The 23,641-nt window shown below is 40.0% G+C and overlaps 1 protein-coding gene across 2 annotated transcripts in view; it reads left to right on the top strand.

Moving 5' to 3' along the window:
• The window catches only part of jade2 (jade family PHD finger 2), a 248,936-nt gene that overhangs the window by 115,061 nt on the left and 110,234 nt on the right, over positions 1-23,641 (top strand). For both annotated transcript variants that reach the window (XM_051937430.1, XM_051937429.1), the window contains exons 5-6: positions 16,189-16,343; positions 22,984-23,195. In XM_051937430.1, coding sequence (XP_051793390.1) covers positions 16,189-16,343; positions 22,984-23,195 — 367 coding nt within the window. The remainder of the gene's footprint in view (positions 1-16,188; positions 16,344-22,983; positions 23,196-23,641) is intronic.

Here is a 23,641-nt window from a genome sequence, read left to right as displayed (position 1 = left end):
TGAAAAGTTGAAAAGGATTTGAAAAGCGACGCAAGAAACATATTTTGTATCACTGAAGGCTGCTTTACGTGATGTGTGTTTTGTGCATTGGCTGATTGCTCTGGAAGCAGCGCAGGGTGAGTCATCTCTGAAAGGTCGCCGTGCAAATGATGTTTGTGTGTTTGGGGCCGATGATTGATTTCATTGACATGAATATGACATGAAGATGACTCACTGCTCCCGAGCATCACCCTACAACAATTTCCAGTGTGTGTGTGTGTGTGTGTGTGTTAGAGATACAGTTCCATTATTTATTTCACATAAATATAACAAACTTGACTCTTTGTGCTAAGGGATTACTGTGTGTGTCTGTTTTTTTTGTATAAATATGAAATGAAGATGAGTCACAGTAACAATCCAGGAAGAGGAGTGTGATTTACTAATGCGTGTTTGGTTCTGTCGGTCCGGTTCATCCTGCCCTGCTGTGTTTGGATGCGTCAATATTGAGGACATACTGATGACTTGGGGTTGAAGGCGACAGTAAACAATCGATTTTCACATGCAGCAAATGTGTTATTGTTTTGTTTTCTTTTTGTTTCTTTCTCAGCAGTTTCACTTCTGTGTTTAGAGGCTGAATAGTTCCAGCATTGGACGGACAAATTTCAGATCACAGTGAACCAAAAAGTGCATGCTTGGGTTGTCAGATTAAAGCTATTTTACTCAGTATTATTACTTCATGAGGGAACGCGGTAAAGTTATGTGATGGTTGACGTACGTGAATCTGTCCGTGCACAGCATTACTCAAAAACAGTTGCTCAGTCATGGCATTTTTCTTTGTTTGTCTGTCTGTCTGTCTGTTAGCAACATTATTCAAAAACAGAATAATGGATTTGGATGTAATTTTCAGGGAAAGTGAGAAACGATACGTGATGCCACTTATAGTCTGGATCTGCAGATTTGTTAAAGATAACATTGCAAAGTAGCTGAGGCTCAGGTTATATGGTGGCGACAAACACGACTGCTGTAGCTCAGAATCTGAGATTGACTGAGGTTGTACTTAATCTTCAACCAATCGATTGTGGCCACAGTCCACTGAGTTAGCTCTGATTGCTGCTTTGTTGGCCTAAACGAGTTATAAGTTAACATAAAAAAGCTTGGATTTGCATTGATTACTACAGACTGAAACATGCACCTGCCCGTATGATTCCTAAAAAGAGAACAAGAACTGTAGAGGACTATAACGCTGATTAGTTCAGCTGTGAGACCAAATGGACATCTTCCTCTTAGCACAGTTTTTGCACACATGCTAATTTATCTGTTTACCACTGATAAACACCTGTGTGTATTGTTTGTATTGCTTTCTAATTTCTCTTATTGTATTTCTTTGGCTTACAGCCAGAACCCGAGCACTAACTCCGTGCCACCTTGTGTGAATACGTGTGCTGCCATGACAATAAAGAACCTTGAATCCTTGAATCATAGATGACCTGTCGTGTTGGTTGTCAAGCTGTCGTGTATAAAATGCTGTCTGCAAAGTTTGCATTTGAAGTTTTGGATCAAAGTGCTGCCACATCAACGACTCCTCGGACATGGTGTCGGTTAGTTTGGAGGCGACTCTGCTCTGAAAACGGTAAATAAGTCAGACCGAGAATTGGGCGAGTTCAAAGTGTTCACGGTTAGTCTGCGCCTTCTGCCGCCCAAAATAGTGAAGTAATGCTGGAAGGCTGCTCATGTAGCGCTTGTTTCTTTATGAAAATAACACTGGAAATCGTCCTTCCATTCATAATTTTATGGGATAAGAGCAACGGACCAAACAACCAATCTATGGCACTATTTGCCACATGAATTTACTGGTGAATATAATATCAGTGTTGTGTTTGCAGCTTGTTTTTCTCTGCAACCAGGTCGTCAAAAAACATTACAAAATTCACCACAGAGAAAGAGATGCTGCCCAAGCCTGATTCTAAATGCTGTGGAAATGGCTAGAATATTTTTTTAGGAAGTTAAGCCTGTTTTTTTTTTTTCATACAAACACACACAGTGTACAGCGTTGCCCCTGGATGCTGGGGTGGGTAACCCCGCGCAGGTTGGATGCTGACCTGATTGTCCTACTCCAGCCTGCATGCAGATATGGGACAGTGTTTTAGAGTAGGGGGATTTGTAGGGGTTGGCCAAGGACAAGGGGGCTGTTGGCACAACACACCATCTCTGTCTGTCTCACACACACACACACACACACACAGAGAGAGAGTCTGGTGTGAAAACCAGGGGAAGAAAGAGGCGGATTACAGGGAAGAAAAGGGAATAGCCGGTTTTCTCAGCCGTACTGTGACAGTGAGGTATTTCAAGAATGAGAGCTTATTTCGCAGAGCCGGTGTGTGCGCACAGGGAAGGGATTGTTTGCATCTGACAAGAATGGCATGTCTGGACAAGTGGTTTAATCTTGTACTCAGATTAACACCCGTATCAAGTTTTTTTTGGGACATACCGATCTGTTACAGGTTTTCATTGCGGTTTTAATTTATTTCGTCAGACTTTCTAGCGAGTAAAAGAAATGTCTTTGTTAGCAGCCTTAACCCTCACTTAATTCGCTCAAATTAACATTTTATTGCGTCGGGCGTGTTGAGAAAATGTGCAGGGCTCATCAAAACAATTTTAAGTCGTAGTGTCAAATTAACTGAACTTGACACCAAAATTAAATCAGTGAAAACTGGATAAAAGCTTCCTTCCATCGCTCCGTCATTTCTCCTCTTCCCTGTGTGTGATCCATTTCATTTTGTCGCCTCTTTACCCACCTATGTTTAAGTTTTTTTCTTCTTTTTTTTTGCTGCTTTCCCACATTCTCCCCATCCCTCCTTAGGGTTCTTCCTCTTATGGTGCTTTTCTTTATTGATTTGTATCATACTATCATCCTTTTTTCCCTCTGGTGGCCCGTTCATTTCATTTATGGCTGATTAATTGTTTCAATATTGAGAAAGTGTGGCTTTTACGTTGCTGTTACCCATTCTAGTCGTTTAACCGTCTGAATCTCAAGCAGTTTCTTGGCATTTTGCACTTTTGCTGTTGCATTTTTACTCACGGTAGGCTTATTTTTTTTGACAGCAATACACAGACTTGCAACTCTACGGAAACTGCACAGCCATGAGTAGAAATAGAGAGAACTTAATTCAGAATAACAAAGTTGAAATGCTGTAAATCATAAAGACAAATCAAATTTCTTTATTTCACACGATAAAAAAAATCTGTAATGAAGTGCCAATGCAGAATTATTGTCATTATTTTTAAATGACTCCATATATTATATTTTACTAGTGTTTTAAATTTCTTCTAACCCTTCTTTCTACATGTTGTCTATCAGCTCTAAAGAAGCACAGCCTGCAGTTCATCCCAGTTTAGCCGATAAATCCATGAATTTTTATCCTAAGAGCTCATAGGTCTACTGGGGGAAAATGGTGTCCCTGTAAACTGTACATATTTTACTACTTACATTTTTAATTTGTTTTGTTCTTCAAATCGCTTTGGATAAACACAGCCTGCAGTTGAACGCAGTTGAGCTGCAAAGTCCCTGAATTTTTGTCATGTGACGCCAGAATTTAATTGCAGAAAAGTTGCAGTGATTGGAGAAAATTACACAGAATTCACAGAGATTGGTTGACTTTCTGTTAATTATTGTGATCGCAGCATCACGAATTCCCGGTTGGAACTGAATAATGAAACATCATCACCTAGATTTGCTTAATTTACCAGCCAGAACTATACGTTGTATATTAGTAGTTCACATACTGACAGAAAACTGAGAATTTTAAGATTTTTTCCTCTTTTCACAGTTGCTAGCTCTGATGAATTGTCTAATTCTGACATTGCCTTTCAGTTTTAGGGTGTTAATAGAAACTTTAACCCTTACAAGGCCATGTTTCTGGAGAAGTGCATATACTACAACCACCTAATCCATAAAAATATCCATCAATTCTTGCGAGGTCGCATTGTCGTAGACGCTCCGATAAGAGCTTCGTAATTGCGTCTTCGTTATAACGGCTCATACGGCTATATCGTTTGAAATAAACAAATTTGGGGCCAATGTTTATATCTTACCATTGGTCGACTTAAACACACGGGTGTGTGCATATTTTATGTTAATTAGCAATCATAAACAAGTCACACGTGTTGAGCCGAGAATGTTCGGTTTCGGCTGTGTGTACGAGTAAGCGGGAACGAGTATACTCTGTCCTGGCTTTTTAAGGGTTATGTAACTACAACTCGCTCAGAAATGTCCAACCAGTGATCATCATCCACCTACAGTGTCGCCACAAATTTTCCTCTCACGCATCACTGCTTGATTGTGACTGATTGGATTGTCTGTCACTGCGTTTCCCAACTGATAAACACTCCTCTGTGTTTCCTGAAATTGTGGCAATGATGTTCTGATTAGCAATTCCAACGCAGGGTGTGATGGATCGCTTTCTCTGCGGATTCTGACAGATCATCTCATTTTGCTAACGGTGCAGTTAAATGCTGTTTGCTGTGCGATTCAGCACAACTTCTAATTCTCCCCGAAGCTCATTTTTATGTCACCAAAAATGTAATAATTTCTCTCCGCTGTCTTCTCACCGTAAAATGCCGACAGAGACCCAGAATCTGCCAGCGCCGGGATTTTAATTGTAGCTCACATTATTAGCAAAGCTGTCTTTGCAGCGTGTTTGGAAGAGGTGAAAGTTTTTGTCAATTCTGTCTGCTGAAATGAAAAGTGTGGCTGGAAAATTAAATCAGCTGTAGCCAATTAAGAGTTTGTTTGAAAAAAGAAGAAGTTCTCTCTTTCAAATAGGTAGTATAGAGTACAAATGAGGTCTTACTTGCAGATTTTATCATAAAATACTTCTTTCTTTCTTCCTACATTCCTTTTTCTTCTACTTTCCTCTGTTAATCCCTCTTTTCCCTCAAACTCGTCTTGCTTTCTGTGATCCCTGCCCTCCTCTGGTATTTCGTTTTTCTGTTTAGTCTCGTATATGTTTCCAGCCTCGTTCAGAAGCTCTTCCTTCTCTTCATGAGCGATCTGTCAGGAGCTGATGTGTGTTTAAACTAGACGTGTCCTGTGTGGGCAGAGAGTCAGACTGAGAACTGAGCTCAGCCGCTGTCACTCTGCCCACACTGGAAATGTCTTATGTAAACACCATCCACTCCATCCCTCCTTGAGAAAAGATTATTATTGACATTTTATGAAAAGGAGGGAAGTGAGATTTACACAGCGGTGAGAAACATATGGGAGCAGGGAGAGAGAACAAGGCTAGACTGACTTTTTTTGTACCCTTTCTTTTTATCTATCAGGCTTCTTCGGTGTAGTTTTCTTTGTCAGTTTCACTCTGTTGCCACCTCGGTACGTAAAAGCAGTGCAGTCGAACACAGCAGTCCTGTAATGACTCCCACCTGCCTGAAGGTTGTAATTTAAAAGTGTTGATTCAACTTGATGGTCACTCTTGAGGCTGCTGCTGCTGTTGGATTGTATTGTGTGATACTGAGAGGTGTTATCTGCTGTCTAGACCAGGGGTCGGCAACCCGCGGCTCCGGAGCCGCATGCGGCTCTTTCAGCCCTCTGTTGTGGCTCCCTGTAACTTTGGAAAATACATTATTCTGCCTTTCAGGTGCGTTTCAATGCATTTTAATATAGAGAATTTTATTGTGAAATTACCGCTCTTACTTTGACATGTCACTCCACCGGATGTGCTGTGCCTGTGCATGAGAGCGCAAAGCTGATGCAAAAAGAGAACACGGAGCTTCCGATTCCCACACGTTTCATGCCTTTTTTTAAATTTTACTCCTGGAGAAGCAACGCCTGTAGTTTCACATCGTTTTGTACTCAAGAATGGCAAGCCTGTATATTAAAGCTCCACTCCAAGAAAGACACGTCTTTGAGTCAAAAGTACTCATGATAGGGTAATACACGTTACTCGCAAGAACACGGCTCGATGTCACATCCAGGCAGCAGGTCAGAGTCAGAGGAGTGTCGTCTTGGAAAAATAGGTCAGCGACTTACCGGAGAAAAGTTATTAGCTTAAGATAAATAGATTTTACAAGTTAAATAGACATTCGCAAAATATTGATTTCCAGCTAACATTATGTAACATATGAGGTCCAGGAGCAAAAATGACATTAACCAAGTAAGATACATATTAGTGGAAGGACACAATTAAAAATGAATCTATCTAATTAGAGGCTTTGTAATTAAGTAATCGCGACTGATTAACAAGGGCAAAGAGGTAAGAAAAAAACAATGTATGCAGCGTTGTCTTCATTTTAAATGCCAAAAGGATTTTGCGGCTCCCGGTGTTTTCTTTTCTGTGGGAAACGGGTCGAAATGGCTCTTTGAGTGTTAAAGGTTGCCGACCCCTGGTCTAGACTAAATGGTAAATGGTCTGTATTTTATATAGCGCTTTACTATACCTGCAAGGTACCCAAAGCGCTTTACATAATACATCACATTCACCCATTCACACACACATTCACACACTGATGGCGGAAGCTGCCATGCAAGGCGCTAACCACGACCCCATCAGGAGCAATTCGGGGTTAGGTGTCTTGCTCAGAGACACCTCGAACACGACGGGGCGAGGATCGAACCGGCAACCCTTCGGTTGCAAGACGGCCACTCTACCCACTGAGCCATGCCGCCCCACTAACCTCATGGATGTGAACGAGAGGTCGAATTGTTCAGATTTGGAACTAGGGCTGGGCGATAAATCAAATTAATTCGATTAATTCGCCTTTTTAAAACCTGACAATTTGAAAATTTGCCAAATCATAAAATCAAGGCGAGCTTAAATATATAACAGATTCTTCTTCTGCCTTTCACGACTTGTGCACTGGCGTTTGCTCCCGCCTCTCATCTCCTTCCGCCAAAACACTCACACCCCCGTCATGGCGGACAGAACAGCAGACGAAGAGTTGGTCACGAGAAAAGGGCCTCATGTTACATCGATTATATGGAAGTGGTTCGGCTTTGAAAAGACTGACACAGAGCAAACTACAGTCATGTGCAAGGTTTGCAAAAGTACCGTGAAAACGAAGAGTAGCAGCACAACTAACCTCTTTCAGCACCTCCGACAGAGGCATCCTAAAGAATGGGAAGAGAGTTGAAGCTACGGGAGTGCGGCATGGCTAGCACTAGCCATAGCAAACAGACCGCAAAGAAACAACAAAAATCGATTAAAATCGTAATCGTCCGAGATGGCTAAAAAATCGAGATTTTATTTTTGCCCATATCGCCCAGCCCTACTTGGAACCAGACTTGGCACTTTTAAGGGTACCGACCGAATTATGTTGTTTTTTGGTGATTGAGAGCACATCTGACTGAGAGCATAGGCGTCCATGCCTAATCAAAAAATCTGCAGGAGGTAGGATTGTTGTTGGATTTTCATTTCAGAGAAAGATTTCTTCCAAGTTCAAGAAGGGTTGTTAGCCTATCATGAGCATAGATTTGTCCCAAACCGATGCATTATCTCTAGTCTGATTCCCTCGGGACTAATAAAGTATTCATCTGTCCGTCAAAAAATAGAAATTTTAGGGAGAACTATATCATTTTTTGACCCACTTTTTGTGCCATTTCATGAAAAAGTCTGACAAATATTCAAGTTTACCCATATTAAAAAGGCATTTCCACCCTAACCTGTGCTCCACCCCTAAACTGTTCACCCCCAACACTCACCCTTAACTGGTCAGGGTCTGTCTGGATATATCTGCCTCAAAATCAGATCCCCACTCTTGGCCCATAGCTGGCGAGATGTATTTAAATATACCCATTCTCGATCCAAAATTCAGCCAAATCCATACACTTCAATCCACAGCCAAACCTGGCAACAACAGCTGGTTTACTTTCAGTGAGTTCAGCCCAAGATTGTCTTCTACCCTGGACGTGCCCATTGGACCTACGTCCCAACCGCATTACAAAGTCACCAAGTACTTTTAAATTAAAATATTTGTAGTGGAGCAACTTATGTACAGTATTGCTTAATTCATCATTTCTTGAAAGTGTCGGGATGATAAAACGAATAGCAGCGCTGAAACTGAGAAGCTATGACTTATTTTTCTTTTTACACCTGAAAGTACTGTATATTTTTTTATTATAGAAACAGTAAAATACCCAAAAGAGGGTACTGTTTTCCATTTGCAAGTATCAGTTTTAATATTAGAAACATCTTTAAGTGTGCGATGATACCAGTGTCAGCAAGTTTAGCTGTAAAATACTATAAAACATCTGAGCTGGTATATATGTTATGATGGACAGTCTACTTAAATTTTAGACTTAATTTTCATTATTCTCGGTATAGTCAGTTTATTGCAACAAACTTAGAAATTAGGAACGACAAGCTGTTGCACTAAATTGTGTGAGATCATATTCCATATGTGCCTCAGTCTGCTTCATTTGTAAAGAGCATTTGTTTGTAAAAATATCACATTTACATACTTCTGCTGCTGTTTCTGTGAACAGAGGTTGTGAGTGGTAAACCGTACAATGAAACATTAAATTGTCTGCTGAGTTACAAAAAACTCGGCTTGATCCTCTGTTGAAGCAACACTTGTACTTTTACTGCCGAATGCTATTTTGTGAAATGCGACCTGCCCCAGTTTTAGCATGAGAAAGTGAAATAAGATCCTGGATGGACTCATGATGATTTTCCTGATATATCGGCCAAAAACTTGGTATGCTCCACTGAGGCAAATGCAGAAGAATTATTTGCATCAGGTCTCTTTATTTCCCTCTTTCGTGCACACACAAACGTATAAATCTCCCGTCTTCCCCCCTGTTCAGGTTCGTATGACATCCACAGCAGCCACTGGATGCTCTTACCGTTCCCACTCCTCTGATCCCCCGAGGCCAATCCCGTGAAGCCAACCAGCGACTCTCCTGCTCAGGGGCTCGGAGCTCCAGAGAGACCCAGGATGGAGGGGAGCTGTTTGGTTTTCATTGTTTTAAGAATCAGAGCCCCACAGTGGTGTAGTTCCTCCTGAATATTTCATGGCACACACACATTCAGATCAAAGCGGAATCAGCTGTCGTATTGTTATGACTCCGAGGAGGGAACATCTAAATATTCTCCCTCTGCTGCTCCTCTCATTAGAGGCCCTCAAGTGTAAACACAAGTGATTTTGAAGGCTTTTTTTGGGGGGGTAATTATTATTTTTAGATGATCTAATAAAGTGTTAAAACAACTGCTATTGCTGCAATGATTTGATCTACTTTGGATTAAAAAGTCCTTAACGATTGTCTGATTTTATGATTGCATTTTCCTGGTTTAGGTCTTGTTTTATTGATTTTTTCACAGATTTTTTGTAATGTCTTTCTACTTTTTAATAAAGCATTCACCCTCTGAACCCCAAGCAGTTTCTACTTTGTCGCATTTTAGTCACTGTGGGCTCATTTCTCACTGCATTATATAAAGTCCTGCACCTCTGTGGAAACAGAAAAACCACAGTAAGAAGGAGAGAGAACTCAGAGATGTCTTCTGTCCAGTATAGCTAAATTTAAAAAAGGGAGACGGCATGGCTCAGTGGGTAGAGTGGCCGTCTTGCAACCGGAGGGTTTGATTCTTGGCCCGTCGTGCTCATGTCGACGTGTCTGTGAGCAAGACACTCAACCCGTAATTGCTCCTGATGAGTCGTGGTTAGCGCCTTGCATGGCAGCTTCCGCCATCAGTGTGTGTGTGAATGGGTGAATGTGACGTATCTTGTAAAGCGCTTTGGGTACCTTGCAGGTATAGTAAAGCGCTATATAAATACGGACCATTTAAAAAAAAACTATAGTAGTATTTCTTTCATTGCTTGTTTTACAGAAATGTGTTCGTATAGATGATTTTTTGAAGTGCCCACGTGTGTTGCCAATACTACAAAAAATGGCGGCTCCAGATACTGTAAATATTTTCATACTTAATTTGTTTTCTTTGCTTTTCTCCACTTTCTGAGTAAACACAGCCTGCAGTTCAACCAAAAAAGTCTCTCAATTTTTGTCAGGGTGCTGCTGGTCACAGCAATGTCACCATTAGTGTTTTGATTGTGCCTAAAAGTGTATTTTTAAATAATTTTTTATAGAGTTTGGTTAGAGTGAATACTTTATTTTTGGTAAGTTTTATAAATAGAATAGTAATTTTGATGAAATATCCTGATCTTGGTTAATTTTCCTGACTGAATACCACCTCACAAATAAATAGTTTAAGGACCATCAGAAAGTTCAAAATCTGACCATTTTTTACTATTTTTACAGTTTCTGCTCTGATAAGTGCTGGAATTTGACAAATTTTGATACAATACATGCCTTTAAAATCCACCAGTCAAACAGTAGAAGTTTACTGTCCACATTACAAAGTATGTAACAGGAAAGGTGGGAATTGGGTCAAAATGATCATGACTGTTATCTTTGAGTTCACATAACTATACAATGCCTAAATGTCAGCATATACAGCCCACAAGAGCTACCATAATAGAGAAAAACTGATAAAAAATAGAACTTAATGGATGCAAAAACACAAGAAAATGATGGAATGTGTGCAGGACTTTATCCTTCTGTTCCTAAGAATGTCAGGAATGTTTACTGTAATGTTTTATTTTGGAGAATCAAAAACACAACGCCAACATGCATTCAAATTCAGAATCTTACCTGTCCTTTGCAAAGAAGACTTTTGTGCTTTTTTGGTAAGATTAGCCGTGTTGATAAAATCATGCACAAGAAGTACCGTTTTCTGTGTTTCCTCGCTCAGTACAGAACAAAATCGCTCTTGTGCAACTTCTAAGATGACTCCCAGTCCTCCTGGCTCATACAGGCTTCTCAGAACTGCCCCTTAATACAATAATAGGACAGAAAATCTATTTACAGCTTTACTCAGAGCTATAATTGTGTTCCGTGTTGACAGATGACTGTGCACTTTATCTCCACCTTTGTTGCCACGATAAAAACGTGGACAATGGTAGACCTTGTGCACACACACTGATGTTTATCTACATTATGTAACGCAGCGAGTGTGCGGTTGCCGTACATGTGATTGAGGGATACATGATACTCATCAGAAGAGGAACACTTTGTACTCTGACCCCCATCGCCTTTCTTCCTGTTAGATGGGAAGACTTGACGTTATTGTGGAGCAACGCTTTCCTTTCATGTCCAACTTTATTCTTTCCGTCATCCAAGCTCAACTGGAATATGACCAGACTGTAAAATATCGCTGGGAAATGGTATTAAATATACAAAACATGATCATATGTTTCTTTTATAACCCTGGGAATGTCTGTTCCAGCTGTTCTAGGTTCATGCAGGTACCAGCTGGATGACTTCAGACGTTGCATCCGCTTTCATTTCTGCTCTAATTTTACTTTCAGCTTCGGTGTTATTGGTGTCAAAACACTGAATGTTCTTCTCTTATCTGCTCTCATTCCTTTTTCCTTTTCACTTTGTGCTACAAGCCAAACAGACAGCATCCGAGTCATAAAAACAAAATGTAATAAAGCCCATATTAGAATAAACAACACGAACAATATCATAAAAACCCAACAGCACTCTGCTGATAGCATCTCGCTGTGTTACAATACTCACTGGTTTATCACATTATGGACTGAATATTCAGTGTTTGCCTGGTTGGACTGAATATTTTTATTACTACCAAGAAACTCGATGAAAAGACGAAAACCAAATCACTTGATTCTGTTGACCTGCATTGTCAGTATCGCCAAAATTTAATAAAGGACGTCATGTTTAATACTCATCAGGGCCAGAAATATGTAATAATCCTCCAGTTTCTGGGCATTTTCTGCTTTTTTTCTCACCGTGGGCTAATATTTTACTGCAATGTGAAGTCCTGCACCCCTCTGGAAAGAGCACAGGCATTGTAAAAATACAGAGAACTCAAAAATAAAGTGTTTTTGATTTAATATCACAATTTTATAGCCTAGCCGCGCTAGACCCATATTTCTGAAGGCACAAGGGTCTAGGGCCGCTCGACAGGGAGGGAGGCGGGCTAAAAGGTTGTCTATCAAATCACTCTGCAGCAATTGGGTAGGTATACAACCAATCAACGCAACGAATAGGCTGACGTAGTTCCTAGAGCGCCGCTGGATTGTGGCTAAGTCCCATTGGCTTCCCAACCAGCGGAGCCAACTGGTATATTAAGGATTTGCCATATCCTGTCGGCATAAGTCCAAATACGTCTTTCTTCTCAATGAAACACTTCAGTGTCGTCCTTTGTTTATCTTTCAAGTTGAATTTTAGCTTCAAATCTTTAAGGGCTGTGGCCAAAGCCGAGTCGAAAGATAACTGTTTATTGTGCGCCGGTTGTTTCTGTCAGAATCGTCGCGCCTCTGTCGTCACTTCGTTACGCCCGCCTTCTGACTCTACACTTCATGGTGATTGGTCCGGCCAGTTTTAGGAGAATCCAGCCTCGAGCCTTATGGAGGGTAACTAGACCCACCCTGGCAGAGAATTAAATTCGTTGCCGTGGGTTGTCTAGCGCGGCTAGGCTAACAATTTTATGCTTAGATTCGGTTATTTTCTCGACAGACTGCACACCTTACATGAAGGCTAGAGTTCATTTTCAACTTGCTTCCATGGTTTTTGGTGCACAAGAAGTTGGATATCTGACATTATTTTCAGGTTTTACAGTTTCTGGCTGTGATAAATTGTGGAATTTTGACAAATTTTGTTACCAATACACGCATTTCAAACTGTTCATCAGGTGTTGTTAACTGTAAGCTCATTTTGGCTGCAATATAAAGTCTTGCACTGCTATGGAAACAACACATCCATGGTTTGAAGTAAAGAGAACTCGGCAATAAAGTGATTTTCTTCAAATATCATAATTTTAGGCTTGTTTGTTTGACAGACGGTACAACGTAGATGAAGGAAGAGATTAAAAATCAAATGTTTATCTCTGGTTTTGCAGTTTTAGCCTCTGGTAACTAGTAAAGTTTTTCAAATCCTCCGGTTGGTTTTGGGGTTTAAAGAGTTAATCTGGGCGTGAAACAATCCTGCACATAATGCTATTTACTTTTGCTTAAGTGGTCTTTCCTGAAAAGAAAAAAAATTGCAGCTGTTTTAGGAAATTATCGGAATAAAAGAAGCTATATTCTGCGTGTCTGAGTCGTGTTTAAAGATCTGAAGCCGAAGTAAACAGGGAGGAGGTTTTTTTTCCCATCGGATTTGTTGCAAAGAACAAAATCTGTCGAGTAATACCAGCGTTATCCTTTAATAATGCAGCGCCGCCACCCACTAATGTAATAAGACACTTGTTGCTTTTAAAGTTACATAAGTGACATCCAGTGTGCCCAGGATGAAACCGACTCGTCTCTCTGCTTTCTCTGCTGCCACTTGGCTGCCCGGGCTGGTTTGTCCGCTATCAGATATCAGCCTGATGCCGGGCCAAAACAGGGTTCAATTTTCTGTCCCTTTGTCCTCACAGAAATATATTAGAAATTTAAATTCATTAATCGTTTGCATACTGACCCTGCAGTCATGGTTTAAGATGAGCATTTGGAGACAGAAAGGGATCAGATCTGTGCTGCTGTGCTCATTTGAATTTCTCAGTAAATGTACATCTTATCTTATGACTTTTTAATTTTTTTTCTTTACAGTTTATTGTACAGACAAGTAGATGTTTTGCGCTACATTTCTGTGTAATTACACCTATTACCATATTCACTGTATGCTAGAATATCCTCCATACGTGTGTAGTTTTTGCAGGTATCTGTTTGTATTTGTACAAATTGCACCGCTGTTCACCAGACTATTAATTTCCTCATTTGACTGTTTGACACTTTAAGGTGCATTTAGTACTTTCAATCAACTAATCACACTTTATTAACATAGCACTTAGACTAACACGAACAGAAATAAAAATGCAGTAATTATTACGGTTACACATGAAAAACTCTCCAACACAGAGATTGAGGAACTGAGGAAGCGCTGATCTATACAACACATGCAATAGTTTTTTTACTTATAGTATATTTTACCCTTTATTGTGCATTATGTACTTTAGTATATGTCTTTCTTTCTTTCTTACGGAATATTTCTGCTTATTTATTAGTATCTGTGGCGGTCACTTTACTCCTTTATTTCTCTGTCAGTCTTGGCAAAATCAGTCGACATGCTTCCATATAATTCATGACCTGTTTTCTTTTATTATGAGGTCTCTAATTGATCGTTGATGATCTTTTTCTTTTAACGTGTGACTGTGCTGCTGAATCAAACTGTGGCAGCTGCTTTGCGATGATGACGGCAGCCGTGGTGGTGATAATGGGGAGGATAATGATAAGGATGAGGATGCTTGATGCGAGCAGTGACGGAGGACGATGATGATGATGATAAGTAAGCGGGATGATGATGATGAGGCTGTGAAGACGGGTGCTGCTGTTTTTTCACCTTTAACACTAAGGTCTCACCAGGCGAGATGCTGAGTGTTTCTTCCCTGATTAATCGGGCGTAGCGTCTCCCCGCATGCTGCCGTGTCTTATTTAGTGCGTTTTCTGTGTCTGTTAGCTCTCGCCGTGTCCAGATGTGTGACACGGGCCTGTGTGTTTAGCTCTTTATTGGTTCCCAGTGGGCTGAGCTGAGTTCCTGACCTCATTTCCTGATGTTGTTGACAGAGAGACGTTCGGGGCCCCGAGGCTCCAGAGACGAGACACTGCCTGGAGGAGCCTCCCGTCATCGCTGCCTACAACCACTTCATTTGTCATTGTTTCAGTGTTTTGTTTTTTTCCCCCCACTCATCCGTCAAGCTCTGGTTCAGTCTTTCGGGACAATGAGGTCAGCCCCAGACATGAGAAGGACTTTCCAATAATTCCTGTTGTCGTAAGGAGAGCAGTGTGTCACAGTCCCTGCAGATATGTACAAACATGCAGCTTTGGAGGACGCAGAGAGACTTCAAAGTGGCTCTAAAGAAAGACGGAACGAGTGGAGAGCAGATGTGAAAATCGGATATTAATTCTGGTGATCAGTCAGCCTAATTGTGTGTGACAACCGGAGTTTAACATGTGACAGCAGTTTCATATCAGCGCGGGTTAAGCTAAGGTCATAGCGAGGAAATGTGCATTAGAGCTGCCGTGATTCAGTGATTATTCATTGTTTTTTTATTTTGATAATGAGGTCATCAGTTTGAGTAAATTTTATAAGAAGAAAAACATAAAAAATATCTGGTTTCAGCTTCTAAGATGTGAATATTTTGTAGTTCCTTTCCTTTAACGGAAGTAAACCGAACATATTTGGGTCGTGGACAAAAGAAAAACATTTGAGGACATCATCTTGAGCTTTGCGGTACTTTTCTGACGTTTTCAAGCCTCAGTAGTTGACTTATTGTGCATCACATCCCAGTTCTCTGTTTACTTCACGTCGTCGTGTTTTTCTGCTAAGTTCTCTCTTGAAACATTCAATCGTTCCTTTTGTTTCCATTTATACTCTCTCTTTATGTCAAATGATGATAATCTCACAGACAGATTATGTTTCTAGACTTCTTGTGGCTGTCAAATGCTCAATACGACTCCTGTTTCTTGCTGATTTAGTTAATATTAGGTTGTTTTGTTGAGAACTTAAGATGGAAAGTAGTTCAGGACTTTATGCTCTCATATATCGTGTCTATATAAAAACAAAGTAGGAGTAAATATGTTTCTTTTTTTCTGATTAAATGAAATGAATCTACTAAATTACTAGGATCATTTTACACTTTGTAGCACTTTAATTGAACTTTTTAAAGGCTTCTAAAGCATGTCTTGTTTTATACTTGCATCCAGGGGCAGTTCCTGTGTCTGGAATGGGTTTAATTTATCAAAGAAGCACAAAATTGTTAAATATCTGTCCAGTTAAAGAGAGAGAACGTCTGTCTTCTTATTGCCTGTGTGGATAACATGACTGTTTCTTGTTAATTAGGCAGAATTAAATGAATGTGAGCTACAGTTTTAGTCATCTTTAAGAGGAAATCGCTCCACTTGCATATTTAGCGTCCGTTACAATCCATTCAGTTTAACACCTGATGCAGCAGTTAAAGTTATAAATGCAGCATTAAAGCATTAACATAGCTGAGGTTGGTCCGTATTGGTTCAGGTGTTGACGCTGTGCTGACACTGCGCTCTGTTGCTTAATTTGCTGGCATTATTACCGATTAAAAAGCCCAAGAAAACGTTTTATTTAACCTAACAATAACAAGTTTCCAGACACATGACAAACTCTCCGTGTTTCTGTTCCAGGTTGCTCCCGGAGTCGACAGGTGGTCCGTCCAGCGGCGGCCAGGACGGGGAGGGTGTAGCTCAGCCGCCTCCGACTCAACTGTACAGCTGCTACGACCTGGACGACCTGGATGTCGCCTGGCTGCAGCTGGTCAACCAGGAGTTCAGACAAATGGGTGAGCGCTGAAGCACTCTCTGCATCATTAGAGGGCAAATGCAGCCAGAAAAGGCAGGAAGTATCACTTAACCCTCTGAACTCTGAGTAGCTTTTTGGCATTTTGTGCTCCTGTCGCATTTTTACTCACTGTGGGCTCATTTTCCTTCGCAATATAAAATCCTGCAGCTCTCTGGAAACAGAACAACCATGAAAACTCTTCTTTTTTGCAGCATATCAAACTACAGTGCCATAAATCATAACATTCCCTCTTTTATGATCCATCTCATCTTACCCAGCTATATGCAGCTTTTTTTCTTGCTGCTTTTCCACTTTCTCACCCTCCCTCCTCAGTTCTTCCTCTTTTGCTGGGCTTCTTTCCTGATTTGCACAATACTATTGTTCTTTCTTTTTGTGCACTTATGATTGATTGATTATATTTCGGAACATTGAGAGAGTGCAGCTTTCACTTTCCTGTTCCCCGTCCAGTTGTTTAACCATCCGATCCAAAGCAGGTTTGGGCATTTATTGCTCATTTTTACTCGCTGTGGGCTCATTTTTCACAGTAATGCAAAGTCTTGCATGTCTTTGAGAACAGTAGAACTGTGACTAGAAGCAGAGAGGACTCGGAGACATCTTTTTTTTGTGGTATAACAATGGAAAAAAAAACACTTTCTTGATTATTACTTCACAAAAAATGACCCAAAAAATCGCTCACAGGTGTTATCAGCAGTGAAAATGAACAACTCTACACACTGTAGATGTTTTTCAGCTGAAAAGTTCCTGATATTTTCTTGTTTTTGTTCACAGCTAATGGCTCCACAGTTGCACTGAGGGAAACAGACTTTTTACTTCTTGCATAATGTGGTTTAATTTTTTTTCGGTGAGGCATATAAAATAAGGAGATTATGAAGAAAAATCACATTTTTAGGCTTAAATTTAGTCAACTTTCTGGCACATCACAGATAAATATTCACGGACTGTTAATAAAATCCAACGATTTTCTCTTTTTTCCCAGTTTGGAGCGATTTTAAATTGTCATTTTTAAAATAATTTTTCTGATCACGTGCCATCAAGTCTGCCAGCGTGTTTTAAAGTTCAGTGAATATAAGGTTGTAGTTTATCTCAGTCTTGCTTGCATGATACCGAAATAGTTTCAGAGGCCACTAAACAGAGCTGTAAAAATGATGTGTTATGGCTCAGCCTTCTCATGTAAATACATATCTATAAAGAGATTTTTTTCATCGTTTTCATCAAAAGTTGTTTAGTCTATTAAATGGCAAATACCAAAAGACAAGATTCATCTTCAAATGTTTTTTTTCTTTTCAACACTTTGCATGTCTGTGAGGCTGGAATTGCTCTTAAATTTAATCAGTTATTCAAATTCTGAGCTGTTTTAGCGCCTTTAAAAGGAGTTAAAACATAAACAGACAGTGACAGAAACATGGATGGTTGAGAGCTTGCTTTTATGTAATCTTGGCAAAAACACCTTTCGTGATTAAACGTTTGGACAGGGACAGAAGAAGCTGCATCAAGAGGGACAGCCGTGGTTTGATTTTTATTTAAGGACTTCTGTATTTCAGAATACTTAAATAATCTGTCAGGATTAATTATGACAATCAGCTCATATCAATGACTCCCCAGAGGAATAAGACTGGCAACTGGTGTTTTTCAGCCAAAGACGAGATAAAGATGAATTACAGTTTTCTTTTTACAGTTTTTTTGTTTTTTTCTTTTCCATTAGTGCCCGTTTACAGTCGCACCACCTTTATCGAGCACAGATAGCGTCTCTAGTATTTCAAATCACTAAAAAGCCTTAGAAACCTTTTGTTCTGTCGTTTTCCACTTTCATCACCTCTTTCCTCTGTCTTTCCTGTTATTCTTTCTCCCTCCATTTCACCATGGTGACAACTGCTGACCCCGAGCATCTCGCTCATCTCCACCGTTTTATTCGATATCTGATGGGCTCCTTTTAGATAAAGCACAGTAATTGTGTTTATAAATCCCCGCTGGGCTTTCAGGCCTTATTTCTGGTACACATTCTCCTTAAATCAAACACACACACACTCAAACGGTGGCTCTTCCTGGAGCAGAAGCCGGTTGTTTCTCATAACCTTCAACGCTACGCCAAACAAACAGACGGCTGATTGGTTCTGCTGGACTCAGGATGGGGTGATTCAGCGTTTTCTGTCTCAGTCTTTGCATTCTGGATAGATGTGTGTGTGAGCGTTGATAGTGGACATGATGAAGTTTTGGTTATTGAAAAACTTTTTCATCTGGGGTTTAGGAAGGAGGTTAATTGATTTTTTTGCAATTTTCATCTTAAAGGACACTTGTTTTCTTGCAGAGAACTAGGCCACTACAGCAGCAACAAACACTGAAAAACATACAGCCTGCCTTAATAGAGAAAATAGTTAATGCTGTAATCAGCTCTTTGCTTATTAAGCTAATCAGTTAATTTTCCTACAAAAAATGTAAAATGGCCATTGCATTTGCATTGATTTTACTGTATGTCACCATATAATGCAGCACGTCATGAAATATAAACAAAAGTTAAAGTGTAAAACTGTAGAGGTAAACAGCAGCATAAAAACAACCTTTTTGAAAAGCCAACTTATTTTATAAGTTAGTTGTGCAGCTCTAGTTTCCAGCAAACTTTCTTCTTAACACATTGGAATTCAGTCTGTGTATTAAACAAAGTGAAACATGGATAAGATTTTTTTTTTTGGAAAATTTATTTTGAACATTTCACCAAAAATAAGAAAACAACAGCAAAAGACAATGAATAACTTCATTACAAAGGAACGGGAAGTCAAAACTTATCCGGTCCACCCCTTCTCCGTATACAAATGACTGTAAATCTATTATTCCTGCTTCTTCAAAACACCACCATTTATGAACAGTAAAAATAATGACAACAACTAGAAAAGCACTCAGAGAGCGCAGTACTCCGCCAAGGCTGCTCAGTCGTATAATTTCCGAAGGCTGAAATCTTTACCAAATCCGTGGATCCAAACTATAAGCCGCATCACTGCCAACACCTAATCACTTGGTCCTTGTTTCGTTTCTGACTTTCCCTGAAAATTTCATCCTTATCCGTTAGTCCATTTTGAGTAATGTTGCTAACAGACAGACAGACAGACAAACAGTCGCAAACAACAAGCATCTAAAACAGCTCCTTTTTAAGATTCAAGAGATTCATCATATGCACAGACAAAAGCAAACAGTTGCACCAAAAGGACACAATGCAAGGAACATACAATAGCCATTAATATGAAAAAGCATATCTAAAGTTGTCTCACTTTAGTTGTAGCTTTGCACATTATAAAAATACAGCCAGATTCACACCACAACCATCATCTCTAACTGGTCAGGTGATGTTGTGGGTATAAAAATAGGATATTAATTATGCAAAATAGCAGCTTGTTTAACATGTAGTCTGAATAAGCTTGTTCTCTGACAGCAGAAAATGAAAAATAAGTTAACGAGAACAACTTTATTGAGATTTTTGCTCTATTAAATGACAGTATATGTGAGCACAGGGAGCAGGAGAGAAGTAAACAAACCTGTACTAGTGCTGCCATCTAAACTCGGTGGACAAACCAGCTTTCTGTTCTGTGATGAGTATTCTCAGACTTTGGAAGCCCCTGGGTGATTAGAAATGTTCACGCTGAACTAAATTGGACTTTGTTGCCGGCAATATTTCCTCAAACTGCAGATGACCGATGACTGGAGCCAAAAATGACGAGTGTTTTATGAATGTAAGTTTACAAAGTTTACATTTTCAGCATTTTTGTCATTGATTATACCAGCTAACTAACTAATTGATCCATTTAAATACAATTAGAGAAGTAGAGGAAAGCCCTTTAAACATGAATGCTATGGAAAATAAAAATCATTAGCATTCTCAAGAGCGAAGCAAAGAAGGTCGTGTGTTTGTTTTGCGTGTTTAAACGACACACATACTGTACACACACAGTGATAAATGAATATCTCCATGAGCACACAGCTGTTCACAGAGAAAACAGATATACAGTAAAGTACACAGAAACTACTGTGTGTGAATACTGACGTGGCTTCCCTCTGCTCGCTGCGTGTTCAGTCCATGATGTAAATGTCACGGCGAGTTAATATCTAACTCTGCTTCACCTTTCCTCAGCCGCTACAAAAGCAGCTTCTAACCCCACAGTCGCACAGCTTCATCAGCGTTTTCGCTCGGGGCCAAATTGGAGACTAATGTGTGATTTTAGAAGTCAGCTTCAGCAGCAGATGTCGTCTTTAAGTTGACGTTACGTTTCTGAAGTGTGCGAAACTGCGGCTCAAGTTACGCTTTAACCCCGCCGGCAATAAGATACGCAAGAAACAGTTGATGGAGTTTTATTTATTTGCTTTCGGGTGGGAAGAGATTGAATGACGTACGCAGCAGGGACACAGGATGTGCTGCTCCGCTTTAGAAAAAGAAAAACCCAACGGAGAGCTAGATCCCTGAAATAAATCAATAAGTAATCAACTGCAGACTCTGTGACCGCATACCTTTTTCTCTTTTTTTTCCATTGCTGCATGGAGTCTTACCAGAAATGCAAATTAATTAACTGCATTTTATTTATTTCTGGGAAACGGATCCTTTGAAATGCCGATTCTAAAAGCGATCGTCTTACTCGAAATGTTTCGTACGACTTTAAAATCAGGATGCAGAGATCGTGCCCGACCAAATGATTTATTGGACTCTACTGGCTGTAATTTGATTTGCGTGTGCATGTTCTTCATTTACAGTCGGCATCCAGGATCTGTTGCTTATTACAGTCGTGAATTTGCATCATCTAAAATGTTTTGAGCAGTTATTCAAATAATCGTCTCCATTTCGGAAAAACAAAACATTTTTTTTTCCCTCCACTCCAGCTTTAATGCTTTACTGTTACCCATTTTGTTAATCACCGTAATCTCATTGCAGGTAATGAGATAATAATATTCCACATCTGTTTGCCACCGTCCTGGAAACCGGTGTTTGCTTTCCTGGTATCTCGGTTCCTTTATTTTTCATGAGGACCAAAGCTTGCGTTTGCCAGTTAAATCAGTTTTCATCAACTATTAACCAGCCTTAGAGCAAGGCATTACTTTGAGATGCAAATGTGGCAGGAATACTGATGCTGATGTCGACACGCATTGGCAGAGCGAGCGCTGAGCCGTGCACGACAACGGCTTAATGGCACATTTTGACATTTTTCGGTCCGATTGCAAATGGGCCTGCAGAGCACAAGTGGCGTTTGTCTGCTTACTCTGGTCTGCAAAGAGTCGGCTGCAGCTCCTCGTACTCCCACAGCTACTTTTTCAGCATGTTTCGCCCAAAGCCATCCCAAAGAAAACACACAGTGACCTTGTGAGATAAACATTCAAAGGAGAGCTGTGTGCATTTCCAATTAAAGTGTGAGACAAAGTGCTCTGGCCAAAAATAACTTAAAATTAGTAAATTGGCTCGCTCCTTTTGTTTTTCATATGAGCGGTTTCCCGTTACTCTTATCCTCGTCGATGGCAAGACTTAAAAGAAACCTGCGAGTGTTGACCCTGTAACTCCACTCTTTGTTTTAATTGCTTTGTACAGGCTTAGTGTTTTCTGAAATATTTATCTGTCCTCCCAGCGGTCATCTCTCAGCCTTGGCTTTGTTGACTTTAATTTTTTTTAACAATCAGAAGAAGATCTACATTAACCCTCTGAATGCCAAGCAGTTAGAAGGACTTCATTTTTTCCATTTCTTATCTTTCCTCCAGCAGTATCTTGGTGTTTTGTTTTGTTTTTAAATCCTGTCACACTTTTACTCACTGTGGGCTCATTTTTCTCTGCAATTTAAAGTCCTGCAACCATGACTAGAGGTGGAGAGAACTCAAAAATGTCTTAATTCACTTCTTACAACACTTTTCCAAGCTCCCACGGGTGTTACCAATACTGGGAAAAAATGGGGACATACTAAAGCTATATTAATGCTTATATATTTAATTAGTTTCAGTGCTTGTCTACTCTGTGCTCCATTTATACACAGCCTGCAGTTCAGCTTAGTTAAGCTTAGAAGGTTCCCGAATTTTTTTGAGGTGACTGTAGCATGTCGACTGTAGCTTCACGGTTATGCAAAACACGGCAAGATTTTTAGTTTTTCACCGAATGTGGTTTGTGCAAACGGTGTATTCTTGGCATGCCTTTTAATCAGACATGTAAATGAAATTTGATTTTCAGTAAATATTATATTTTTAAGCATGGACTTGGTACATTTTTTAATTTTGTTTGATTTGTTTCACGTCATTTGTCTCATTTTTTGTCATTTTGTTTCTCCCTTTTGTAATATTTTGTCTTGTTTTTGTTGTTTTTTTGTCATTTTTTTGTCTGACTTTTGTCGTTTTGCTCATAAAGTAAAATATTATAACATTCACTTCCAGATAAACTGTGATCTGTAAGTAGTAATGTATAAATGATAAGCTGAGACATAATAATGTTGAAATTGAACTTACTTTTCTTCAGAAATTCTCAGGTTGTTCATGATGTTTTTTAAAAACATAACTCCTTTAACGTGAATGTTTTCAGAATGTACTTTTTAGCAGGAGATGGATGATGTCTTCTACATTGAGATGGACAAACAAAACTGAATGTTTCCTTTCTGTTTTCCCGCCACCAGCCTTACCAGAGCTGGACGAGCTGACGATGGAGTGTGTTCTGGTGGAGCTGGAGAGCGTGTGTGAGGAGAAGATGCGGCAGGCCATCGAGACGGAGGAAGGCCTGGGCATCGAGTACGACGAGGACGTGGTGTGTGACGTCTGCCGCTCACCGGAGGGAGAGGACGGCAACGAGATGGTCTTCTGTGACAAGTGCAATGTCTGCGTTCATCAGGTCAGGAATTATGGGATTCTTCTGTTTATCTCTCCTCTGTCTGCTTGTGGAATTATCCGTCGTCCTTTAGGCTTTTTATGTGTGTTTTTGCAGAATAAGAAAATCTCCTTGGGGGGAAATAAAATGCTAAAAGCATGAATGCAAATTAGAAAATCAAGGTCATTCAAAGGCGAGGTTTAGCTGCTATCTTCAAAGGGATGAATAATATCAACAGCACTGAAGTATACATATAGTCGCAGTTTCACAAATAGTGCCGCTGACAGCCGCAGCTGGAGGGAATCTGCTGTTTGTTGCACAGTGGCACAATATTAATTATTGTGTTGAACCCTTCGGCACTAACACATCTTTAGTGTCATCAGGCTGCTGCTTCTTACTCGCAGGGAAATCACTCCCCAAGTGTGCAGCAAATCACATTTTTAGGTCTGTCACCTACACTTTCACTAATT

Source organism: Acanthochromis polyacanthus, chromosome 17 (assembly GCF_021347895.1).
Source record: "Acanthochromis polyacanthus isolate Apoly-LR-REF ecotype Palm Island chromosome 17, KAUST_Apoly_ChrSc, whole genome shotgun sequence".
Lineage (NCBI taxonomy): Eukaryota > Metazoa > Chordata > Actinopteri > Pomacentridae > Acanthochromis > Acanthochromis polyacanthus.
The sequence above is the reverse complement of the archived record's forward strand: the minus strand, read 5'-3'. Positions and strand labels throughout refer to the sequence as shown.